The sequence below is a fragment of the Cnephaeus nilssonii genome, assembly GCF_951640355.1.
Source record: "Cnephaeus nilssonii genome assembly, chromosome: X".
NCBI lineage: Eukaryota > Metazoa > Chordata > Mammalia > Chiroptera > Vespertilionidae > Cnephaeus > Cnephaeus nilssonii.
The window spans coordinates 68,880,255-68,908,153 of NC_137071.1; the positions used below are offsets into that span (position 1 = coordinate 68,880,255).

At 39.7% G+C, this 27,899-nt stretch overlaps 1 protein-coding gene across 1 annotated transcript; it reads right to left on the minus strand.

The window, feature by feature from the left end:
- Positions 1-305: 305 nt before the first annotated feature.
- Positions 306-23,388, minus strand: TAF7L (TATA-box binding protein associated factor 7 like; the record flags this gene model as incomplete). Its single annotated transcript, XM_079764558.1, is given in 14 exon segments — positions 306-350; positions 5,953-6,012; positions 7,143-7,255; positions 7,454-7,559; positions 7,620-7,738; positions 8,382-8,495; positions 9,586-9,682; positions 9,684-9,734; positions 10,712-10,753; positions 18,940-18,995; positions 19,245-19,371; positions 20,183-20,316; positions 22,434-22,512; positions 23,323-23,388. Coding segments are annotated over 14 exon segments (1,209 nt in total).
- Positions 23,389-27,899: the final 4,511 nt, after the last annotated feature.

A 27,899-nucleotide genomic window follows, 5' to 3' on the forward strand; every position in this document is an offset into this window, starting at 1 on the left:
TGTCTTTGGCAAGCATGACTGAATCATCTGATGGCACCATAGAACAGAGCAATATAAATAATTCTCAAATTCATAAAGAGAAGCAAAGTCCCATAGTTGAATTGGGTCCTTAGGTCTACTACTTTTTTATGTTCTGTCCCTTTCTACACTCCATTTCTACACTACTAGAAATTTCAAATATAGTTAGCAAAAAAAAACAGCTCAGAGAAACAAATACAAATGATTCAACATAAAGCAATGAAACAAACAGAAACATGCAGTTTCATGCAGTCTTCAATCTGGATGTGTAAGGCTGAAGACTCTCCTCACTTCTCCAGAAAAAATTTCAGTTTTTCCTGTAGGGAAATTATCTGTAGGGAGAGACAGGAAAACATGAAAATTTCATCAAGTTCCACTACTTGATCTAGAATTTACTTATATAAACCAAAAAAAATAACTGTAATTTGACATTTATATGGTATGTTAATCTTGTGATATTTCAAAGAACAATGCCACAGTCAAGAATGCCTACAACCCTAGCCGGGTTCGCTCAGTGGATAGAGCGTTGGCCTGCAGACCAAAAGGTCCCAGGTTTGATTCCGTCAAGGGCACATACCTTGGTTGCAGGCTCCTCCCAGCCTGGGCCCTGGTCGGGGTGCATGCAGGAGGCAACCAATCGATGTGTTTCTCTCACATTGATATTTCTCTCTGTCTTTCCCTATCTCTTCCACTCTTCAAAAAATCCATGGAAAAATTTACTGTAACTCAAGTGAAGATTAATAAACAAACAAACAAAAAAGAATGCATACAGAACTCTGGTTGGTGTTTCTCAGTGGTTAGGGTGTTGACCTGGGCACCGAAGGGTTGCAGGTTTGATTCCAAGTCAAGAGCACGTACCTGGGTTTCAAGGGCATGTACCTAGGTTGCAGGTTGGATCCCGGTGTGCGTGCAGGAGGCAACCAATTGTGTCACTCTCACATCGATGTTTCTTCCTTCCCTCTCTCCTTCCCTCCCTTCCTCCCATCCTCCTTTTTACCCACTCTAAAAATTAAAAAAAAATCCTGCATTGAGGATTAACAAACAAACAAAAAGAATACGTACACAATGCTGCAGCCATGATATTGTCCTTTATTTTAACAAACTTATAAAAGGAAGCTTTAAAATGGAATGTACTGAAAAATTAAATATTCTTGCTGTTAAGAATTTGTACTTCTGGGAAGAGTATACAGAGGTCATAGCTCAGTGTAGGAGTAATGGAGATGGGATTAATGTAGCCATATTCAAAGAGTCAGAAGGTAAGGCAGTTGGGAGAGCCTCTTGACTCATTGAACACAGTAGGTCTTATACTGGGTCTTAGCTGCTGCTTCTTGCCACATTAAGAGACACTTGAAAACTGGTTCAGAGTCCTGACCAATCAGGAGCTTGTGATGTTCTACTTATCCTAATTCGTTCTAAGTCAGAAGTCCTGAACCTTTTGTGATGTAGGATTTATTTTATTTTTTTACTTGAAATGGCAAAGTGACTAATAACACTCAGAAATATACTGTCTGTGGGACAAAGATGGTTTTTGAATATTATTCAATTTAGTTCACTACATACCAATGTGGCTTTTCATTCTGTGAAATGAAAAGAATGGAGCATTGCAAAATGATCCTATGCTGCATACCATCTACTGAAACTACTATAATTGCCATCTGCAGTAACTTAGAGGCTTTTTTCACTCAGATGCTGACCGTGATTACAACCACTGACTGGTCCAATTTTCTCTTGTGGGCTCTTTCTTCCCCCACCACCTCCTAAATGTAGCTTTCCCCATAGGTTCAGACATCTTGTTGAGCAGTCAACCTGGCTAACTCATCTATCCCCACAGCTTCAGTGGTCATTTCTATGCATGAGCCACTGTCCACTCTACCATTTTAGAGTGCTTCCAACTCAACTAATCATCTTCTCCATCCTCCACCCCCAATAATATCTTTCTGTTGTCTTCATTTGTGTTAGTGGCACACCATTTTCTGGTTATCCAGGCTTTGAACTCCTCTTTCTTCCCCTTTTTGTCCTTTAAGTCTAATCAATTGTTGAGTTCTGATTCCTTCTATCTCTTACATCTTCCTCTAGTCTTTCCTCACTCTAATTTCTCCCCTATATTACTGGCAGAGAAATCCTCCTGAATTACTACTCCCCAGGTTAAAAAATAAAGCTTTGGTGGCTCATTATGACCTACATCAAAAATCTAAACTCTTTAGCCTGGCATTAATACCCCTGAGCCATTTTGTGCATGCTACTTTCTATACAGAATGCCCTCCTTTCTCTATCTCCTTATTAAAATCCTACCCACATTTTAAGGCCCCAGTCCAACACCACCTCTCCATAAAGTCTTCCCTAATCTCAGTGGACAAAAGTGAGCTCTCAGTCCTTTAAATTCCTATCCTTCTCATGATTACTCCCCCACTGAAGGCAGAGACTGTGTTGTAATCATTTTGTAGTTCTCTGCAGAATCTAGCTTAAATAGGCACCCAATAAATCTACATTAAATAAATGAATTAACATAAAGGGCTCTGGGTGAATAAAGTTTACAGCTATCTTTCTATGTTGAAAATAGCACTCCCCAATACTAACTACTTACATTGATGAAAACAAAGATGTTTAGGGGGTGCTAAAGCAATCTTGGCATTAACCATTCATATGATTGTTTATAAGCAGTACTTGGATAAGTGATTTGCTGAGGGGAAGGGAAGATACAGAACATAAGAATTCCCCTGGTCTTGTTGGATGGGGATGGGGAACAGCATCATCTCTACCTTAAGAGTCTCATGTTAAGCCTATTCTCATAATATGACCTCCAATCTCTTTAAAATTGTGACCCTCAAAAGTATAGGGCTGGAGTCAGCATATATTTTCTATATAGCTACTTGACCCTCACTTATCACACACTGCCCTGATATTTCTACTCTGCTCACTCTCTTATGGCTTTAAATAATAGTCATTCAAGTTAGATATCTGGCATGCATCCTTAATACTTCTTCTCCTTCAACACCCAGTAATTGGCCTAGTCCCATCAATTCTACCTTTTAAAAAGTATTCACCCATATATGAATGTTCATAGCACCATTATTAGTGATAGCTAATATGTGGAAACAACCCAAATGTCCATTGATAGATAAATGGATAAACAAAATGTGGTACAGTATATCCATACAATAGAATATTATTCAGCCATAAAATAAAATAAAGTACTGATACATGCTGCAGCATGGATTAACCTTCAAAACATTATGCTAAATGAAATAAATGAGACATAAAAGAATATATATGTTTCTTCTTATATGAAATAGCCAGAATAGGCAAAGTAGACTAGTAGGAAGTAGATTAGTGGTTGCTTAGAGGTGGAGCGTAGGCGTGATTCAGAAGAAATGAGAAGTGAATGCTAATGGATACAGGTTTCTTTTGAGGATAATGAAAATGTTCTAAGATTGATTGTGGTGATGGTTGCACAATTCTGTGAATGTACTAAAAGCCATCGAATTGTACAATTTAAATTGGTGAATTAAAAAAATAACATGGATGTATTTCTACTGCTGCCAAATAAGAAAGTGATGGTATACTCTTACAGTCAAGAGAATGATAATGTTTAATTTTACTCCATTTTTGTCCTACAATATAGTCAGATACTTAAATTTATTTATGCAGTTAAAATTTTCCTCTATATAGTTTGCAGGGCAAAGGACATTATGTGGTAAAGGGCCTTATCAAGCACTGAGTTATATACAGGAGGATCTGTGTATCTGTAGTGTGTATTTATACATGATGCCAATTTCTTGAAGCCTCTAAGCAGCAGTACTTTTTATCTGACTCCTATAAGTATTCGTTTTGAGTTCCATTAAAAAAAAGTGATGGTAAAAATAAATAAAATAAATGGGTGAATTGTATGGTATATGAATTATATCTCAATAAAGCTGTTATAAAACATTTATATGGCAGTTAAATTTTATATATATATTTTTTTCTTTCCATCTCCATTGCCAACACCTTAGTCCAGTTACCATCATCTTATTATACTACCACACAGCCTTTTACTGGCCTCCTTCTTCTAGTCCTGCCCTCCTATAATACATTCTCCATATAAGAATCAGAGTGATCTTTTAAATTAAATGTTAGTCTCCTGCTTAAAACTCTTCAAGGGCTTCTAATTGCACTTAGGACTAAAATCCATCCTCATTATCATGGCCTGCAAGGGACCAGACAATATGGCATCAGCCTATTTCTCCAACCTTATGTTGTCACTCTCTTCCTTGTTTTGAATACTCCAGAGGTCCTCAAAGAGGCTAAGTTCTTTCCAAATATAGGACCTGGCATATGTTCCACCCAAGAAACTCTTCATCCCCTCTTAGCCTGGACTTACCCATCAGATCTCAACCTAAATATAACTTCCTCAGAAAGGCTGATCATTACACACACACACCCCAATTAAACCAGGACTCTCTTTATTCAAAGAGCACCATTGACTTTTTTTTCCTTCACAGCACTTCTTCACAATTTGCACCCTCTTCTTTTTTCGTTGTTTGTTTTGTTTTGTTAATCCTCACCCAAGGATATTTTTTCCATTGATTTTTTTAAGAGAGAGTGATGGGGAAGGGATGGGGAGATGATATTGTCCTTTATCACAGAGAGAGAGACATCAATGTGAGAGAGGTACATTGATTGGTTGCTTCCAGCATGAGCCCTGACCCAGGGCCAGGGATCGAGCCTACAACTGAGGTACATACCCATAACCAGAATTGAACCTGGGACCCTTCAGTCCTCAGCCTGGTGCTATATCCACTGAGCCAAACTAGCTAGGGCATGATTTGCACCTTTAAGTTTGTATAATTTGTTTACTGTCAACCTTCCCTGCTACACTGTTAGCTCCATGAGGACAAGTATTGTATATATCTTATTCAAGGTGAAGGGATTAGGAAGTACAGATTGGTAGTTACAAAATACCCATGGGGATGTAAAGTAAAGCATAGGGAATGTAGTCAGTAATATTCTAATAACTATGTATGGTGCCATATGGGTACTGGAAATATCAAGGGGAACACTTAGTAAATTATTTAATTGTCTAACCACTATGATGTACACCTGAAACTAATACAAAATAATATTGAATGTAAACTGTAATTGAAGAATAAAATTTTAAAAACACTGTGTGTACATCCAGAACATTTCACTTAATATCTGCTGAATGAGTGAATTTTCACAAAAACCTTATTCCAACCTGCTACCTACATTTAGAAGATTTGACCACTACTGTTCCTATAAAGAACAGCCAAGCCCTGGCTGGTGTGCCTCAGTTGGTTAGAGCGTCGTTCCATGCACCAAAGGATCATGGGTTCATTCTGGTCAGGACACATACCGAGTTCGGGTTCAATCCCCAGATGGGGCATGTAAGGGAGGCAGCCAATGTTTCTCTCTCACATGGATGTTTCTCTCTCTTCTTCTTCTTCTTCTTCTTCTTCTTCTTCTTCTTCTCCTCCTCCTCCTCCTCCTCCTCCTCCTCCTCCTCCTCCACCCTCCCTCCCTTCTTCTCTCTCTAAAATCAATGAAGGCATACTCTCAGGTGAGGATGAAAAATAAGAAAAGAGTCCTGGCCAGTGTGGTTCAGTGATTAGAGCGTTGGCCCTCCCAAGGAAGGGTTTTGGATTTGATTCCTAGTCAAAGGCACATACCCGAGTTGCAGATTCCATCCCCAGGGTGCATGCATGAGGCAACCAATCGATGTGTCTCTCTCACATCGATGTTTCTCTCTCCTCTCTCTCTCTTTCTCTCTCTCTCTCCCCCTCCCTCCCTCCCACTCTCTAGAAAATCAATGGAAAAATTATCCTCCATGAGTATTAACAACAACAAAAAATAACAGTCAGAAATGAGATTGAAGGTGGGGTGGGGGTATTATTTGTATCAAATATTTTCTGATTGATTTGAAAACACATTTCTTACCTGCTCATTTTTTTGTTTTTCCTGTAACTCAAGCTGCTCCAGCACAGAACGTAAATGATTCTGAAAAACAAATTGTATAAATAATGCATGCTGAGTCTCAAAAAAACAAACAACAAACAAACAAACAAACAAAACAAAGAAGAAGAAAAAGAAGAACCAAGAGAGGCAAACAGTTTGGCAAATAATTTTATAAGTAAGAAAACTGTCAGTCATAACAAAAGAGCACTCTTTTTAAAAGATTTAGAGTATAAAAACTGCACCTCCTAACTACAAGACCATCAATTTGATTTTATATACCCTACATAGCATTTTTTTTCTTGTCCTGAAATAAAGGTTTGACATGCCTCATGTTACATTTTTCTAGTTAGCACAAATCCTTTGATTGTGGTGAACTATTTTTAAAAAGCTGGCTTGGAATTTGGTGTTAATGAATGCCTCCATTTCCCTGTACTAGGGCAGAATATTACTATTCTTAACTAGTACTGCATGCAACAACAATACCACATATTTGTATCTTTCAAAGTGTGTTCACATCTATTATCTCGCTTGGTCATTCAATATAGTTCTCCAGATGCTTCAGAATTTCCCTCACTATAAAAAGGAAAGCAAACATGGCATAAACATACATTTTCTTTTAGTTGAAATGTGTATTAATAAAAATAAATCAAGATATTGATACTTATTCAAGGATGCATAATAAAATTTAAAAACAAATTTAGTTAATTCTCTTTCACTGCAATGAAAACATTTTAGTACAAACAACAGGGTTCATCCTATGTCCTACTGCTTTCTGTGGTCCTTAGAAAGTTATTTAAGCACTTTGAATTTGAATTCCTTATCTATAAAATGGGAATAGTAACAGTACCTATATTTCAGGGATGTAAGGATGAAATGAGATGATACATGTAAAATGCTAAGCTCTTTCTGTGCCTTTCACATAGGAAATGCTCAATATTGGAAATTATTATCTCAAGTCTCCTGGTCCCTTCCAAAAAAAATGCTTATATGAGATTATCAAAATTACTCAGATAAAAGGAAGTAGAGCTATCTATTATTAGGGGGTTCTAAGAGGTTGTTTAGCTTCATGAGTGAACAAGAATGCTGCTCAGAGAGGACATGAGTGGAAACACAAGATGGGATTTTAAAAGTAAGATACCAAGATATCTTTATACCAGCCAACAAGAATTTACCTTGAGTGTCAGGTTTTCCACTTTCTTGATGAGATCCTTTTGTCTTTGTGCTCTACACTGAACCTCTTGGAGCTTTTTCTCCATGTAATGAATATGCTTCCGTATTTCCATGACTAACAGAGATAGACAGAAACTTTATGTATCTAAACATAGCCTAAACTAATGGACTGAAATCCAAATAAACTAAAAGTCCACTATGCATCTGAGCAATAACTTTTCAAACTTAGCCTTGCAACTAATGTATGTTTAGAGTCAATCTTAGGCACTGCCACCCATTCTGTCTCACCCTTTTGTTTTTTCTTCTAACTTACCTATTGAACTGATTCCTTCCTTTGTCTTACACTGGCCAAATTCAATTAACTTTGCCTGTAGCTCCCTTTGCAGATTCTCTTCATAATACTGTTCCGCCTCTTCATTCTCATCATCATAGTAAAATTCTTCATCATCATCATCATCATCATCATCATCGTCCTCCTCCTCTTCCTCCTCCTCTTCCTCCTCCTCCTCCTCGTCCTCATCCTGGTCCTCATCCTTTTCCTCATCATCATCACTGCTATTGCTAGAATCACTGAGTATCTTCCGAAGCATATGATATTCTATTGGTTTTAAGCAAGAAGGTGAAACTAACTGAAACTTTTCAAGTGACTCCCATTCCAGCTACCATTGTACTCCTTCCCCTCAAATTTTCTGGGCAACCAATGAATTTTTTAACAATATTTTTATTGATTTCAGAGAGGAAAGGAGGCAGGGAGAGAGATAGAAACATCAATGATGAAAGAGACTCATTGATTGGCTGCCTCTTGCACACCCCCTACTGGGGATCAAGCCTGAAACCAGGCATATAGCCTAACCAGGAATCAAACCATGACCTCCTGGTTCATAGGTCAATGCTCAAGACAGAGCCACGCCAGCTGGGCTAACCAATGAATTTTATAAGTAAATTTTCTTGTAGGAAGATTAATCCCTTCAGAAAACAAGGACAGGAAATATAAAACAATGTAGCATTCATTAATGTATTAAATGATCAAGATATTTAGAGAATCTAAGGTCCCATAGAAATTTATAATACCATAGATTGATAAGAAATTAGAACTGCAATAAAAAACCCACAAAGTACTGAGTGACCAATAAGCAGAAAGAAGGGCCTGTAATTGGCCTGTAAGTCTATCGAAAATATTCTTGCATAGCGTCAATACCTACCCTCTCTGCAGCTCCTTTTTTTTGCCTTTTTTAAAATACCTGGTGATCTATCACCCTGCTTATAACCACTTGTTCCTGGGGACACCTCAAAGCTTGGAATGGAGCCTTGACTTTCAATTTCCTTGGCTTCACCTTCAGCAATTACTTCCCATCCTGAAAGGGACAGTCAAGGAAAAAAGCAGAAAGAAAGGAGAAGACGCCATTTAAAGAGAAAAGGCTCTCTGCTGAAAGTGCTATTTATTTTAATCCAACTTTAGGCCTTTCTATCTAGATTCCTAGTATGGAGAAGTGCATTATATTGAATTACACAAGTAAATAAATTTTTATTTTATGAATTCACTGTTCCTAGCTAGAAAGTAACATTTCCAAAAATCTTAAGTTCCACACATCAAAATCATCACATAAGTGCCAGAAGTGAGGGCTTGTCAGCAAGTACATATGGAATGGAACAGACTACACAGAACATATCTATCTATCTATATAAAACCCTAATATGCAAATAGACCGAACGACAGAACAATGAACAACCGGTCACTATGATGTGTGCTGACCACCAGGGGGCACGTGCAGAAAATGGCAGGCATCAGCAGCAGGCAGCAGAGTGTGGAACATGGCAGGCATCAGCCATGGTGGAATGGTGTAGCAGGTGAGTAGGAGTGCCAGACCAAGGCAGGGCACCAGTCGCTGTCATCGGGGCAAGCCTCTGGTGGTTACTGAAAATTCTTTGCTCCCGCCCACTATGGTCCTGCTGGGCGTTTACACCTGCTGCTGACTCCGGCCCCACTCGCACTTGCTGCCAGCACCGGAGCCTCCGTCCACTGCCAGCACCAGTCCCTATCACTCGGCGCCATCAGCGGGTGCAAGTGGCAACCACCAGCCCTGATCACCCCTGAGGGCTTCTCCACTTCCCACTGCTCCTTGAGGGGAGATAGGGGCAGTAGCTGCCGCTTGTACCTACTGACAGCGTCAGCCCTGCTCGCACTGCTGCTGGTGCCAAATCCAATAGCTTTGCTCCAGCAGCATGTGCGAGTGGGGCCGGCGCCCTCAGCGCATGGGAGTGGCAGCAGCAGGAGCGGGGCTGCCGGCAGACAAGGGACCGGGGGCCACAGTGGGAGGAGCCAGGTGGGGGCTCAGAGTATGGACCGAGACCCACACCTGTGCCCACCGCAGCCTCCTGGCCCACAGTTCCTTTCAAGGTGCACGAATTCATGCACTGGGCCCTTCATTTAATATAAAAGGATACGGACATTGAAAGCTTCAGCATCAGAGCACAGCAATCTTTTCACTTCCTTTTCTGAATCGGGAGAGTCAGTGCACTGGACCAAAGTGGGGGGTGGGAGGAATATTAGTAATGTCATTTAACACCCTGTGTTTTCCAGGAAAGCCCTTTTCCTATATACAAATTTAAATAATTAACCCTCTTTAAGATATCTATCCAAATTTATACTTTAAGTAATGCTATTCATGAAGGAATCTTCTTATAAATATATTTTTATTGATTCTAGAGAGGAAGGTAGAGGGAGAGATAGAAATATCAATGACGAGAGAGAATCATTGATCGGCTGCCTCCTGTACACCTGCATGTGCCCTTGACTGGAATCAAAACCGGGACCCTTCAGTACGCAGGCTGACACTCTACCCACTGAGCCAAACAAGTTAGGACTATGAAGGAATTTTGACCAGGTTCTAGATTTGTGCATGTTAAGCTTATTCTTTTTCCCAAATTTCTTGAGACATTTAATCTTTTTAACCTGCAACTCTATGTTAAAGACCTGTCTCAGAGGTGCAACCCTTAGGCCTCAATTTTTAATTACTTGCCCTGACCCACACTGGCAAAGAACTATAATTCCTTATTTGTTATTTAGAAGTAATTTAGTTTAAGATCCAAATTCCCAGATTCCACTTCCCCAAATCTTTATTATTTAGATATTTTCCTATTAAAAGATGGGTCTTAGCTACATGTTCTCCCTTAAACCAGTTTTAGATAATCATCTCCACAGCAACTGATTCATTATGCCACAGATAGAAATTAGAACTTTGAGGGGGGATAGCAATTGCAAAAAACTGCTGGTAAAAAGTGAACCCTGACTTCTAAGAAATGGCTTTTTAAATAAATATCAGAGTAAAAAGGCAGATTAGAATACAAGGGGTCACTGGCCAAACTATATCTTTTCCTCTAGGAGTTATCAGACATTAATCAATGAAATTCATTTTTCAGTGAATAAATTCAGTGTATGTGTGGGAGTGACGATTAGTGGTGAGAAGAAAGGCTTGAAAGTGACTTTTATGATTTCTTTTATCAGTTTGAAATTAATAAGCTATGAAATAAAACATACTAAGGGCAAACAATAAGGTTATGACTGCTCCACCTCAGTAAAGCTGACTTCATTGACTTGTTTGAAATCAACCAGCTATAAAATATAACATAATAAACAATGAAGTTATAGTACGATTGTCATACTTCACTAAGGCTTAAAGAGTTCTAAAACTATTCTCAACTTAGGTTTACATTTAGTAGGCATTCAATGAATGCTATAGACTGACAATATAAAAGGCAACTATGTTCATAGGTTGAAAGACTAGTAAAGATGTAAAGTCTCCTCAGATTAATCTATAAGTTTGATGCAATTCCTTATCAAAATTCCAACAAGATTTTTCTATAGACATAGATAAACGTATTCTAAAATTTAATATGTAATCTTTTTAAAATATGTTTTTAAATTGATTTTAGAGAGACAAGAAGGAAGGGGAGAGAAAGAGAGAGAGAGAGAGAGAGAGAGAGAGAGAGAGAGAGAGAGAGATTAATGAAAGAGAAACATTAATTGGCTTCCTCCTGCACACCCCCCACTGGGATCCAGCCCAAAACCTTGGGAATTGAACCAGTAACCTTTGGTGCATGGGATGACACTCAACCAACTGAGCCACAGTGGCTGGGATTATTCTAAAATTTATATGGAAAGGTACAGGCTGTCTAAAAGGTTAAAACAATCTTGACAAAGAAAAATAAAGTGAGAACAGTCATCTTGATTTCATGACATTATATAGCTACATATGATATCAATCGAAGGATTAACACATTGATTAATGGACCAGAACAAGGAGCCCAGAAAAAGACTCACACAAATATACCCAACCAATTTTTGACAATGGTATAAAAGAAATACAATAGAGGAAGGATAGGCTTTTTAACAAATGGTGCTGGAGCAATTGGACATGTAAAGGCAAATAATAATAATAATAATAACCTTGGGGAGAACCCAAAATGGCGGCGTAGGTGAGCACCTAATCTGCGGCCATGCACAACAATTTCAGCGCTACAACTAAAGGACAGAGCCTCTATCACCCAGAGCCACGGGAGGGCTGGCTGAAAGGAGGCTCCACAACTAGACAGAAACAGAGAGGAGTGTTCAGGACACAAACGCTGAAAAACTGAGGTACCGGGGCGCGCACGCGTGAGATACGGGCTAGAGGTGAATCCCAGATGGCAACGGGAGTTGCTTTCTTCAAACCGAAGGGGAAATGCGCGGGACCCAGACTCCTATGGGGAGAAGCATCCTCGATGCCTCTCTGTCTCTGGACTGTTTGCCATCGGGTCGGAAAGTGAGGGTGGCTTGCTTGCAGAGCTGTGCGGAGGAGTGGTTGTTTGCAGCGCTGGGGCGCGAGATGCAGGATCACAGTCAGAGACGCGGGAAGGCTGGCTCCCAGCCATTGCGGTTTGCCATGCCATAGCCTAGTGAAGCCCTGAGACCCCGCCCCGCACAACCTACAAACTCATCCAAGCTCCAAGCAGTGGCTTTTGCATATGAATGGAGTGCCGCCTAACCTAGCAACCAGTTCAGGCAGCTCAAAAATCTCCAAATCCCAAGCAGGGAGGAGAAGACTGGAATTCCCCTGTAGCTCTTACAGGGTGGCCTCAGACAGTAGCTGACCTGCACCCCATTGGAGATCCAGAAGCCAGTGAACCTAGTGGTCAGTGTGAGACACAGACCTCAACTCCTCACATCCATAAGTGACACAGCCAGGAGGCGGACTCAGAGAGCACCAAAGCCCCATTGAAACTGCACCAGAAGTGTGTCTCCAGTGCAGCAGTTATAAACACAGCGGGTCCCCACAGCCAATTGGCCTGGAGGACAATTCCTCCCAGGGTACTAACAGCAACCAAGGCTTAACTACACCAAGACTTTGCACTCAGCTCATAAAGGGGTGCACCAAGACCATACACCTCAGGTAATTGGGGAGGCTGAGCTACTGGCCCTATAGGTCACCTACAACACAAAGCCGCTCCGTCAACACAGGGAAGCAGCCAAAATGCAGAGGCACAGAAACAGGTCACAAATGACAGAAATGGAGGAAAGCAAACTACGGGACGATATAGAGTTCAAATCCACATTTATAAGGTTACTCAAGAATCTTCTAAAAACTGTGGAGAAACTTGATGAGGACTTCAAGGACCTCAATGAGAATGTCAAAATAATGGAAAAAGACCAGTCAGAAATTAAGCATACACTGTCTGAAATAAAGAATATACAGAAACTCAACTGTAGATCAACGTACCCCAAGAAACAAACCAAAGATCTGAAATATGAGGAAACAAAAAACACCGAACCAGAGAAAACAAAAAATATGAGGAAACCAAAAACACCCAACCAAAAAGAAAAAAAGATCCAAAAATATGAAGATAATGTAAGGAGCCTCTGGGACAACTTTAAGCGTACCAACATCCGAATTTTTGGGATGCCAGAAGAAGAAGGAGAGCAGAATATTGAAAACCTATTAGAAGAAATAATGACAGAAAACTTTCCCCACCTGGTGAAAGAAATAGACTTACAGGTTCAGGAAGTGCACAGAACCCCAAACAAGAGGAATCCAAAGAGGACCATACCAAGACACATCATAATCAAAATGCCAAGGGCAAAAGACAAAGAGAGACTCTTTTTTTTAATTGATTTTTAACAGAGAGGAAGGGAGAAGGGATAGAGAGCTAGAAACATCGATGAGAGAGAAACATCGACCAGCTGCCTCCTGCACACCCCCCACCGGGGATGTGCCCACAACCAATGTACATGCCCTTGACCGGAATCGAACCTGGGACCCTTCAGTCTGCAGGCCGACGCTCTATCCACTGAGCCAAACCGGTTTCGGCCAAAGAGAGACTCTTGAAAGCAGCAAGAGAAAAACAGTTACCTACAAGGGAGTACCCATACGACTGTCAGCTGACTTCTCAACAGAAACTATGCAGGCCAGAAGGGAGTGGCAAGAAATATTCAAAGTGATGAATGGCAAGAACCTACAACCAAGATTACTCTACCCAGCAAAGCTATCATTCAGAATTGAAGGTTGGATAAAGAGCTTCACAGATAAGAAAAATCTAAAGGAGTTCATCACCACCAAACCAGGATTACATGAAATGCTGAAGGGTATTCTTTAAGAAGAGGAAGAAGAGGAAGGGGGTAAAGATAAAAATTATGAACAACAAAAAGACATCAAATACATACCTACCAAAGAGTAAATCTAAAAAACAAGTGAATAAAAAGTCTGAAGAACAGAATGGACTGGTGAATATAATGGAATCAGGGACATAGAAAGGGAGTGGACTGACAACTCTCAGGGGGAAGGGGGTCTGAAGGGTGTGAGAAGAGATTGGACAAAGGTCTTATACCTATGGATAAAGACAGTGGTGTGGGGTGAGGGCATGGGTGGGGTGGGGAATCAGCTGGAAGGGAAGTATCGGGGGGGGGGGGGAGAGGAACTCCTGTAATAATCTGAACAATAAAGATTTAAAAAAATAATGATAATAATAATAATAACCTTGAACTAAACCTTATACCTTTTACAAAAATTAACTCCAAAACAAATTGTAGAATTAAATGTAAAATCTAAAATTTTTAGAAAAAAGATATAGAAAAAATCTTGAAAATCTGGACTGGACAAAGAGTTTTTTGGCTTGACACAAAAAGCAAGACCCTTAATGAGAAAAAAATCAATAAATTGGACCTCATAAAGAAAACTGGGGGAAAATATTACAAACCAGATATCTGACCAAAAAACCCTAATATTTAGATCATAACTCAAAACTCAACAACTTAAAAAAATCAATTTAGAAAATGAGTGAAAGGCATGAACAGACATTTGACTGAAGTGAGTTAAACAGATGGCAAATACGCAAACAAGAAGATGTTCAACATCATTAGTTATCAGGGAAATGCAAATTAATACTACAAGGAGATCACTACACATCTGTCAGAATTGCTAAAATAAAAAATAGTGACACCCCCTAAAGCTGGTGAGGATATAGAGAAGGTAGTTCACACATACATTGCTGGTGGGAATGTAAAATGGTACAGCCACTCTAAAAAACAGTCTGGCAGTTTCTTATACAATTAAACATGCAACTACCATATGACCCAACAATTGCACTCCTGGTCATTGATCCCAAAGTAACGGATACTCATGTTCACACAAAAACCTGCTCACAGCTTTATTTATAATAATAAAAAACTAGAAACAACGCAGATGTTCTTCAATGGGTGAACAGTTAAACAAACTGTGGTACATTCATACCATGAAATTACTCAGCAATAAAAGGGAATGAAATACTGATACATGCAACAACTTGCACAGATATTAAGTAAACTATGCTAAGTGTAGAGAAACCAAGATGGCAGCAAAGGTAAACAACTAAACTGCTGCCTTGCACAATAATTTCAAAACTACAACTAAAAGACAAAACGTCTATCACCCAGAACCATGGGAAAGCTGGCTGAGTGGAAGTTTTACAACTAGAAGGAAAGAGAAAGGAGCACAAACGCTGAAAAGCTGAGGTATGGAGGCACGCGAATTGGGCTGGTGGCGGGAGACTGGGCGTGTGGCTTTTTTTCAACCCGAAGGGAGATAAGCTCCCAATCACTCTGAAATCCAGTCTCTGGGGACACGTGGGGGACCCAGATGCCTACAGGGAGAAGCTGGACTGTCGGCCATCGGGTCAGAAAGTGAGGGTGACTTTTTTGCAGAGGTGCGCCCAGCAATCAGTGTTTACTGCACTGGAGCGCGGGACGCGGGGACTTGGAAACGGGGAAGGGCAGAGAAGGCTGGCTGGCAGCCATCGCTGTTTGCAACGCCCTAGCCTAGTGATGCCCTGAGACCCCGCCCCACCCTGAGACCCCGCCCCACACATTCTACAAACCCGCCCAGGCTCCACACAGCTGCTTTTGCATATAAACGCCCTGCCCTGTGGCAGCTTAACCAGATAAACTGCAGCTCCAGTCAGACTGCTCCAAAACCACCAAATCCAAAGCAAAGAGGAGAAAACTGTAGTTCTTGCTGTAGCTCCTGCTGGGTGGCCTCAGACAGTAGCTGACCTGCACCCCATTGGAGATCTAGAAACTAGTGTATCTAGTGGTCTGTGTGAGACAACACCAGATTTCAACCACTCTCATAAGGGACACATTCAAGAAACAGACTCAGTGAGCACCAAAGCCCTACTGGAACAAGTCCTGCCCCATAAACGTGTCTCCAGCACAGCAATTCTTCCGTTATAGACACAGTGGGTCCTCACAGCCAATTGGCCTGGAGGTCAAGTCCTCCCAGTGACACCAACAATAATCAAGATTTAACTACAACAAGGCTGTACACACAGTCCACAAAGGGGTGCACCAAGAGTGTCCACCTCAGGTAACTGGGAGGCTGACCCATTGAACCACATAGGACACCTAACACACAAAGCTACCCTACCAACTCAGGGAAACAGTGAAAATGAGGAGACAAGGAAACAGATCACAAACGAAATAAATGGAAGAGAACAAATGACTGGACATAGAGTTCAAAACCACGGTTATAAGGTTTTTCAAGAATTTCCTAGAAAAGGCCGATAAATTTAATGAGACCCTCGAGGATATGAGTGAGACCCTTGAGGATATGAAAAAGGACCAATGAGAAATTAAACATACACTGACTGAAATAAAAAATATTATACAGAGACCCAACAGCAGACTAGAGGATCGCAAGAATCAAGTCAAAGATTTGGAATACAAAGAGGCAAAGGACACTCCTCCAGAGAAGCAAGAAGAGAAGAGAATCCAGAAAGTTGAAGATAGTGTAAGAAGCCTCTGGGACAACTTCAAGCGTACCAACATCAGAATTATGGGGGTGACAGAAGAAGAGAGAGAGCAAGACACTGAAAACCTATTTGAAGAAATAATGACCGAAAACTTCCCCCACCTGGTGAAAGAAATAGACTTACAAGTCCAGGAAGCACACAGAACCCCAAACAAAAGGAATCGAAAGAGGACCACACCAAGACACATCATAATTAAAATGCCAAGGGCAAAAGACAAAGAGAGAATCTTACAAACAGCAAGAGAAAAACAGTTAGTTACCTACAAGGGAGCACCCATATGATTATCAGCTGATTTCTCAACAGAAACTATGCAGGCCAGACGGGAGTGGCAAGAAATATTCAAAGTGATGAATAGCAAGAACCTACAACCAAGATTACTCTACCCAGCAAAGTTATCATTCAGAATTGAAGGTCAGATAAAGAGCTTCAAAGATAAGAAAAAGCTAAAGGAGTTCATCACCACCAAACAGTATTATATGAAATGCTGAAAGGAATTCTCTAAAAAGAGGAAAAAGAAGAAAAAAGTAAAGATAAAAATTATGTATCATCAACAAATGACAAGTGCTGGCGAGGATGTGGAGAAAAAGGAACCCTCGTGCACTGCTGGTGGGAATGTAGACTGGTGCAGCCACTGTGGAGAACAGTATGCAGTTTCCTCGAAAAACTGAAAATGGAACTCCCATTTGACCCAGTAATCCCACTCCTAGGAATATGTCCTAAGAAACTTGGAATAGCAATAAGAATGGATATATGCACCCCTATGTTCATAGCAGCACAATTTACAATAGCTAAGATTTGGAAACAGCCTAGGTGCCCATCAGCAGATGACTGGATCAGAAAACTATGGTACATCTACACAATGGAATACTATGCTGCCATAAAAAATAAGGAATTCTTACCATTTGCAGCAACCTGGATAAAATTGGAGAACATTATGCTAAGTGAAATAAGCCAGTCAATGAAAGAAAAACACCACATGATCTCACTCATTTATGGATAATAAAGAAAATTAAAAACTGTTGAACAAAAAGATAGCTACAGAGGCAGTAAAGCATCAAACAGACTGTCAAATTACAGTGGGAAGGTTAGGGAGAGGTGGGGGAGATAAGAGATCAACCGAAGGACTTGTATGCATGCATATAAGCATAACCAAAGGACACAAAACTCTGGGGGATGAGGGCATGTATGGGAGTGGGGTTGGGGGGCAATGGTAAGATATGTACACATATAATACCTTAATAAAAAAATGGGGAAAAATTTTTAAAAAGATAAAAAGTATGAACAACAAATACATATCTATCAATAAGTGAATCTAAAACTCAAGTGAATTAAAAATCTGAGGAACAGAATAATCTGGTGAATATAATAGAATCAGGGGCATAGAATGGGAGTGGATTTATAATTCTCAGGGGGAAAGGGGTGTCTGTGTGGGGGTACTGGAAGAGACTGGACAAAAATCGTATACCTATGGATGAGGACAGTGGGGGCGGGGAGGTAAGGGCAGAGGGAGTGGTGGGAACCGGGTGGAGGGGAGCTATGGGGGGAAAAAAGGAGAAACAACTAATAATCTGAACAATAAAGATTTATAAAATAAAATAAAAACTATGCTAAGTGGAAAAATGCCAATCTTAAATGTTATATATTGTAAGTTTCCATTTATATAACATTCCAAAAATGACAAAATTATAGAACATGTTAGTGATTGCCAGGGGTTAGAGACTAGGGGTGTAGGGTAGGTGGGAGGTGAGTGTGACTATAAAACGGCTAGATGAGGGATTCTTGTGGTGTCAGAACTCTTTATGATCTTGACTGTGTAGGTGGAGACATGAACATACATATAGGATAAAACTGCAGACAACTAAACACACACACACAGAGGAGTAGAAGTAAAACTGGAGAAATCTAAATAAGATTGGTGAATTGTAATAATGTCAATTTCCTCTTTGTGATATTGTACTATAATTTTGCAAAAAGTTACAATGGGGAAAACTGGGTAAAGGGTACATGGTAACTCCCTTTTTTCTAACAACTGCAGGCAACTCTACAATTATTTAAAAATAAAAAAAGTTTTAAAAAAATAAAGCCAAACTACAATACTCCGGTAGCTTGCCGTGGTTTTAAAAATCTGAGGTAAGGTTAGGAATATAACCACAATTCTCAGGTTCTGCATGGGTTCACTTTAAAACTAAATCTTGTAATTGAAAACTAAAAGTATTAGCAGAAGTTTCAAATTCAAGATACAACCAGATCCCTAAAGGACTAGCCTATAACCTCAAGGATCAGGTTGGGTTTTTTGTTCACTATATATTTCCAACTGCTAGCACACAGTGCCTGGCATTTAGCTCACACTCAATAAATGTTTATTGAACATATAAATGAATGAACAAATTAATCCCCAATGAACTGTCTCTCTTTCCCTTCTCCCACCTCATAATCCTCTTCCAATCCACCCAGTAGGCACAGAAATAGCATGAAACTAACCTTTTTTGTTGTTTTGCGGAACCTTTTCTTTCTGACATTCTTAAGTGGTGGAGTAACTAAAATAAATTTAACATAGTGAAACGTATATAGTATTGGTGGTAGTCACACATCTATCTGAATTTTATAAGGAGAAATGTCATGTTATAAACTACTGGTTCATGACATGACTCATTCCTTAAAGAATGTCTGGATGCCTAATAAACCAAACACCCAAGTGTGGTAAAATGGGTCTCTGGTTCACAAGTAATTAGGATTCAACAGATAAATGTAGTCAGCCATACTGAGCAAAAGGGCTGGTGACTTACTGCCATGCTTCCAGACATATTTTTTCCGTCTCCCCTTTTCCTTTTTCTTGATTACTTTAAGATCAGTAGAGGTAACAGGTTCTTCCGGAGAAGAGTGGAGACCACCATCAGCAGTGCACACAAGCATCTGCATTTAACAAAAATAAAGACGTTGACTATGGACACAAATCTTGGGTTAGTAATGAATCATGATCATTCTTACCACCAGAAGTCCTAGAGCATAGAAGTAAGGACAATGTTACTTGGCATTTCGAGAAAACCAAGTATTACATACATTCAGATTCATTCTCTCTGTGTCTTGGCATGTGGACTCTGAATGGGGTTTTTTATCTTGAGTGTTTAACACTGTAGAAGGAATATGTTTAAAACAGATATATTCTAGCATTTTGATTTAGAAAGAAAACAAAAAATCAAGAGAAGAGATAATAAGAACCTGTTTAAATCTCAACAGTTAAAAGCATACTATTTTATCAGAGAGTTCAGAAGAAAATCCCAGATGTTCATATATCTCAAATAATTAAAGTCACTAGAAATGTCAAACAGGGGGCTCTAAAAGCTACTTGGATAAAATAAAATAGTGAAAAGTTATGAATAAAAAACTAAACCAGAACATGACACTGTATTTCTGTGCACGTGAGCTGGGAATTAGAAATGACAAGCAGCCATTCACCAAGTGTAAAGGAGCACTGAAAGAAATAGAAAAGGGCCCTGGCTGGGCGGCTCAGTTGGGTAGAGTGTCATCCCGATATGCCAAGGTTGTAGGTTCAATCCTTGTTCAGTGCACATACAAGAATCAATCAATGGATGCATGCATAAATATGTGGAACAACAAATTAGTGTTTCTCTCTCAAATCAATAAATAAAAACAGAGAAAAGGAGGTAGAAAGGGATTCCTGGAAGGATGTGAGAGCTAGGAGATTAAGAAAAATCATCCATACTTGGGAAATATCTGCTGTTTTATAAAACATTTTCTTGTCGAGAGTCTTCAGACTTCCAATAACGCAAGGCAAGTCAACCACCTTAGCAGTTAGTGAGACATCTTTCACCTCAACAGTTGCATGACGTCCATCAGCTAAAGAGAAGCAGGAAAGATTAAAGTTGACATCTTCCCAATGTACTCTTAAACTTCCTAGGGTTTGAATACTGAGACAATGTGTGGGATAAACTAGTCTTTCAGTGAAATCTACTATTTCTCATAGTGCTAGAATTATACATGCACTTAGTAACTCCCCAGAGGAAAGAAGGCAGACTAAATGGAATACATTTTCCCCCAGTTTGTGTCACTTGATCAAAAGTATCGAATTTTCTTAGTAATGGTTGTGAACAAATGTGGCTAAAGTAGTAAATGTTTCATTCTCATCCTGAAAGGCAAACGGCATTCATTCAAACCCATTCATTTTGATACCATAAGAAGCATTCAATCATGTCATTATGCATGGGTGTTTTCAAAGGGTTGGGTGAAGGAAGGGTTGATCCTAGAATCTTGCTAGTTAAGTCTCAATTTATAACCTCTAGTTAGCTTCACAAATATAAAATTCTATATAATCATCAAACACTGAAAAAAATATGTAGCCCTGGCCAGGTGGCCCAGTTGATTGGAACATTGTCCCATATACCAAAAGGTTGCCGATTTCATTCCAGGTCTGGGCAAGTATGGAAGGCAACTGATTCATGTTTCTCTCTTACATCAATGTTTCTCTCCCCTCCCCTTCCTCTCTCTACAATCAATAAACATACCCTCAGGTGAGGATTAAAAACTTTTTAAAATAAAAAGTATGTATATTATTAATATACTACAGGTCCGGTGCACAACATTTGTGCACTGGGGGGGGGGCCCTCAGCCCGGCCTGTGCCCTCTTGCAGTACAGGACCCCTCAGGGGGGATGTCCACCTACTGGCTTAGGCCCGCTCCCTCCTAAGCCGGCATGTGGACATCCCCCCGAGGGGTCCTTAGCGCTGCCGCAGAGGCAGGAGAGGCTCCCGCCACCATCACTGTGCTCCCCAGCCGTGAGCCTGGCTTCTGGCTAAGTGGCGCTCCCTCTGTGGGAGTGCACTGACCACCAGGGGACGGCTCCTGCATTGTCTGTCCCCTGGTGGTCAGTGCACATCATAGCGACTGGTCATTCCACTGGTCGGTCTATTTGCACATTAACCTTTTATTATATAGGATATACATATACATCATATACTGACAACTCTGAATCCTGCCCAGCTGTCTCAAATATGGATACTTTTGAGGATTCAAGTGTAATCTTCCAATGGTAAGTGGGGAAAAAAAAAGATGCAGAACTATATTTGACATGATCCTTTCTGTGTAAATTAACTTTAAAAACAGAGATTATTTAAATGATGATATTATGCATAAAAGTTTTGTCTGTAAGGAAATACAAGGATAAATGGTTAATATTACTTATCTTTGGCACTGACTTTGGGGCACTGTGAAAGAGAGTTTTGCTCCTCCTTTTGAACTTTTTTGTTTTATTTGAATTTTCTAGCCATAAACTTGTATTGCCCTTTCTAAAAATGTCAATAGAGTTACTAGAGTGTGGGTTTATGGGCCATTTTATATTTCCTTCTTTATATACTCCTCTGTATTTATTTTCATTTTAACATAAAAGTTTTATTGAATAAATACCATGTATTGTCATGTAAAATTAGCTGGACAAAAGGACATTCTATAATTTTAAAAAACAAACCCTCTGCAGCTTTTGATTTGCAATAGGTGATCCAGCTAGAATTAAAGTCAAAGTGACAATCACAGTTTAAATGCACATACACACAGATTTTCAGGGCATAGGTTCTGCTTCTCTATATTTATAAAACCTAATAAATGTTGTTTAAAAGAGAGAAAGGTGTGTCACCTTTGTAAACAAAGAACAGTACATTCATTTGTTATAGTCAGAAATCCCAAAGCTTGTATGTAGGAGACAATCAGCAGTATGAAAATCCCACAGTTGACCCCCAAGTTCTTTCTTATACACATTTTGATAATTACCTCAAGTTGCATAATATCTACTTCCTTTCCTCTTAAAAGAAGAGATGGGAGTGATTTAAGCCTCTCTAGAGTCCATCAAGACAGAGAACGCTTCTATTCTTTTCAAATCCTTAGATGGAGTAGAGCACCTGGCACAGAGCAATCTCTTAATAAGTTACTGTTCAATGTATGGTGAATGGATATTAACTACTTACAAGACAAGTCAATTTTTAGTTTATCTTTTATGGAGACACTTCCGGATTTCATAATTTCCCTAACAGTAGCAGCATGTTCCTAAAAAGGAGATAAATTGACAAATTAGAAGGATTGTCTAGTTGGCAGCTAATAGAACAGATATGTCAGAGACAGTCTTTCTTAAAAAACACACACACACGTTAAGCCTCCCAAATGTTAGGAACAATGCCATGTACCATTAGACACCATGCATTGTGCAGGTCAATTTAGGATGAGGTGAACTTTAATATCATTGTTGACTTTTAGTAGCTACAGTCAATGCCTTCTCCTAGTTCTATATTCCTGCCTCTCACTGCTGCCCTTCAGTTATAGTTGCTAAAGAAAGGTTTAGCTGCAGTTTACTGAGTACATTAATTAACCCTAATGGGGGAAATAACTTTCTGAAGCCCATCTTAATATAGTCTTGTAGACTAAATAATACTTGTATATAGGTCTCAGTGGGGGAAAAGAACCTAACACAATGTTGAGAGGAGATTCAACAGCCTTGCATGGTGATCAGTTTGAAGAACATAGTGCTGGTCCTTCTCACTAGCCCTTTTGAGGTGACAGAAAGGATTTCAGAAGAGTCTTATCTTGGCTGTCCAATGAGCAGGCTGTTGATACTGAATCCATCATTGTCACAGCTGTTTGCCAGGAAATCAACCCACACGATAGGTGGTATGTACAGGACAAAAGAAATGCTGCTAAAAGAGTACACACTGGGATAGGACTGCTTAATAGAACATGATTCCTGGGAAACAAATGTTCTCAGTTTTTATAGCCTACCTTAAGTAGAAATGGTACAGAATCCAAGCAGAGCTAATACTTATGCACTGAAGATATTTGCTCTGAGATACAAAGGTTTCTTACCGGAGGCAGACGCAATATAAACTGGTTCTCAATTTCGTAAGGAGGTTCATGCTGGTTTTTATTCATCTCTGGTTTTTGAGTTCCTGAAAACAAAAACAAAACCAACAGAAAGTCACCAAAAACTCTTCTTGTTCCCTCTGCTAATCACTTCTGGTAGTACTGGTTAAATTATACAAGGTCTGGCCCATAATCCTCACTGGAATGTTGTGTGTGTTCAGTTCTGAAATACCTTATTTGAAATAACTTCATTATTTTTAAAAATTCTTTATCTTCTCTACATTACTTGAAGATTTTCAAAAATCAATCCAAATAGCATAACAAATTAAGTCAGAGCTATTATAAAACATGATTTATGGACACAGACACTGGGGCGGTGGGGGCTTGCCCGGGGGGGTGGGAATGGCTGGGAGGGTGTCAATTGGGGGAAAAGGAGACATATGTAAAAGTTTAGACAATAGCCGAAATCGGTTTGGCTCAGTGGCTAGAGCGTCAGCCTGCGGACTGAAGGGTCCCAGGTTCAATTCCGGTCAAAGGCACGTACCTTGGTTGTGGGCACATCCCCAGTAGGAGGTGTGCAGGAGGCAGCTGATTGATGTTTCTCTCTCATTGATATTTCTAACTCTCTATCTCTCTTCCTTCTTCTCTGTAAAAAATCAATAAAATATGTTTTAAGAAAAAGTTTAGACAATAAATAAATAAATAAAATTTAAAAACATGGGATTTAGTCTTTTTAATGATATTTTTAGACTCTCATATAAAGGACTACAATTTCACCAATTGTAAATAAAGGGGGTAAGTGAAGGGTAAGTGAAGCAAACTACATTCCTCTGCAGGGAGGGTGCCAACCAAAGTCAGAAATCAACCCCCAAACTACTGGCAGAAATTTTCTGTGATTATTAGAAAGAAATAAGACCTAAATTTTCAATATTTCATTCACTATAATTGATTGGTAAGAACTAAACAAGCCCATAGGAGAGCAGGCAGCTTTTATGACTCTAGAGCCAGCATAAATAGCTCAGAGCTACCTTTCAAAAAGTCCAGTTCTTATGGATAAGCTATCTATATGAGTACACCTAACTTCATTGAATAGACATTCCTGAAAGGTAATATGAAAGACTGTAAAATCCAATTTGATTTATTCATTGCTAGTATTTACTACGTGCATTCTATGTGTAGGCACTACATTGAGTGTGTTAGGTCTATTATTTTGTATAAGCCTCACAACCACCACTTATTTGAAATACCTCTAAAAGCTATTTAAAGGAATCCTAAGACAGACCCATTTATATTTTTAAAAAATACACCTTCTGTAAAGTGTAATCAATTAATCCTAAATTAATCTTTATGTTTCGTCTTATTTTCCATCTATTTTGGGTAGATTTTGAGTAGCTTGCATTTTGGGTTTTAGGGCACTTCTTCTGAGGAAACTTTTCTCAAAAGTGGAAAGAAAGCAATGTACATATATGAAACCTGACAAAGTTTTATTAGGTTCTAAGAACATTATACTATACATCAAGTTATAAAATCTTATACCTTAAGTTAGATTAATGTACAGCTCCTAATACTCTGTAAACCATTAACTGGGCTCTGAGTTTTGAACTTGAATATCACTTAAAAGCACTGGAACCTTTTTTAAAAAAAATAATCACATAGTCTGAGACCCTATTATGGTGAAATCACTCACCAGTTATAATTTCAATCCTTTAGTATGACTTCGGAAACTATCAAAAAGCCATAGAAAGCACAAGAGACGCCAGGATGAGAGCGAGAAAAGGGCAGGGAAAGAGAGACATTGCTTATTTGTGATAATCATTTTTTTATTCCCGCTTCATACAGTTATACACACACGATGTAAAATAAGGGGGGGTAATTAAAATACAGCAAATTAAATTAAAAATATTGGGGCTGAGAACATTGCATAACAGAACAAAAAGTAATAAACACTTAAGATTGGGAGCAGAAATACAGATATTTGAAGAACTGGCTGCTAAGCAAGATTTTATCAGATCAGTAATAAGTTTTAGAGTTCTCAGCAGAACTAAGACTAGGACATTTTGTTCATTTCAATGCCTTTATTTTGTGAAAGAAAGAATGTAAAAAGGGAAACTTTCAGAGAAGGTGTGAAAACATGGTTGAAATGAGTTTTTAATATGTTTTTAAATTTGTTACCTGCATTTAACCAATGAACTGGTTGTTTCGTATTTAAGAAAAGGCATCCACTTTTTTCTGGCAAGCATTCTTTGATACATAATTAAATTAATGGGACCTCTCTCCACCATTCACCACCCCCAAGCTCCATCTAGCTTCAGTGAAATTAGATTTGGAATTAGAATTACAGCTAGGTGGAAGGCACCAGACAGCATGCTCCATGCAGCCTAAGTCAGCAACAGACAAAATTTGCATTTTCTCAAGTTCATAGCCGCTGGCTGCAGTTTGGAGGCAATGACCCTCCATCCTTATCCCAGGGACACAAAGCTTCCAAGGGAAGAGCCCAGCTCATAGACTTTGAGGTTCCAGTCTTCGAGCCTCGCCGTCCAGGTTAGCAGGGGAGGGAAGCACCTTGCGTGCACTGACACACAGCTCTAACCAGCCCCAGAAACCTCCGCCTGGCCAACTCACCTGCTCCTCCTCTGACTCGCAATGGCACCCGAAAGGCCGCGGGGGGAAGACCCCCCTCTCTGCCTTGGCGGTTCCGAAGGGGGCGTGAGTGGGCTCCAGGAAAGCAAGCCATGGAATCCGACGGCAGGCGGCGGGGGGACTGTGCAGCGACAGGTAGCAGCAGAGTGCACAGCCCCTCCCCACCTCGCCACGCCTCCGCGGCCGCCTGCTTGAGCTGACAGAACAGTGGCCTCGAGGTGGCGGCCAGATCGTCGCGTGCCCGGGTGAGGGTGGGGTTGGGGGAAAAGGCTCAAGGGGCGCAGGCTGCTCTGGGATCTCGAAGAACAAGGCTTCAGAACAAATTCTCTTGGTACGGGGCAACCTTCAGAGTGGCCACAGGGCTTTTACTAGTGCACAGCGATATTTGTAAAAGGGGTGGCACATTCGGTTGCTGCTCACCTGATGACAAATATGCCACCACGCAAACCCATTAAATAATTAGAATCCTGCCCAAACTACTCTAACATATTAGTCGCCCCCTCTCCTCCACAGAGTCATTATTTTACATATTCGGACAGGAACACAAGTTACAACAATTTCTCCTCAAGGGGGTCGCACAGTTCAAATAAACTCCCAAAAATATCCTTAATATTTTTGGGGGCGGGGGTGGGACATAAAGGCACTTACCTTGCCTTTCCATTAAGTTTTCCAGAGGAGGTCTGGCAGCATCCTGGGCATCACCTTGGGCGCCGATGTAGGCATCAGTTTGGGCGCCATGGTCGACAAGAGTTGAGGTGACTTGGTCACTCGCAATTTGTGTGCTGTAATTATCGGCAGTTTCAGTTCCAGAGTCGACAACAATTTGGGGATCTTGGAAACTTATAGCTTCTGATATTGAAGTTGTTGGTATTGAATCACTTTCCAACAGTTGGGAGAGCTGTCCCTCGGGGTACTCCATGGTCTACCTACTTGAGGTACTAAAATGGCTCCCTGCTCAGTCATGTGACCTGAACCGTTCTAGTACTTTCATAAAATGATGTCAAAGGCATCCTCCTTAAAGGCATAGGAATAATATTACAGATATTGTGGGTTCCTGTTAGACATTATAGCCACGAAGTCTCTACTGCCTAACACTTACCCAAACTTAATTATAATATTTTTGGAACACTAATTATTGTGCAATCATTTCTTTTGAATAAGTGATTTTTTTCAATTAGTGAAACTAAATTACCAGAGCTTCAGACCTGGAAAAAATTGCTTTTGGTCCTTTTTAGAATTCATCCACCTGGCCTTGAGGCTACTACATCAAGGATTATGATACAAAATATACCAATGAAATTTGGCTTTCATTTACTGAATAATATTCGTGAAGGCATATATTACATCAAAATATAATTTTAAAATAACTCAAAGGAAAAAATTATATTTTTGGTAACTGAGTTGAGTGTGTGTTTTGAGTCATATGGGCAATGTGAATTGAGTAATTAACTTTCCTTGTGATGGCTGCTATGATGCTCAAACCCATTTTGCAACACACCTCTAAAAATTGTAAACCTTATTGGAATATGTTGATATTTCTTTTATCTTAAACAGTCTCTCCCAATTCCCTAATTATTTTTATTTTGTGTGATAAGTAACACTGAAAGCTGCTTCAAAACCTTTTTAAAAGAGAAATCTATATAAATACTAAATAATTTAAAAATAGAGCTCTTGCAAAATTGTCACAGGGAGCATCTCTATGGGTGGAGGTGGGGAGCATAGTCAGCTCACTTATAAATTCAATCACCTGACAAATGTTAATTAAGAATCTAATGTGCCAGGCTTGATTTTTTTAAAAGTTAGTTAACTGACCCATGTCACACATCTAGTAAATGCTTAAAATATGGCAAGAGATAATTAAAATATAGTAAGAGTTCATTAAAATATGGTAAGAGTTAATTAACTGACCCATGTCACACATCTATTAAATGCTTAAAATA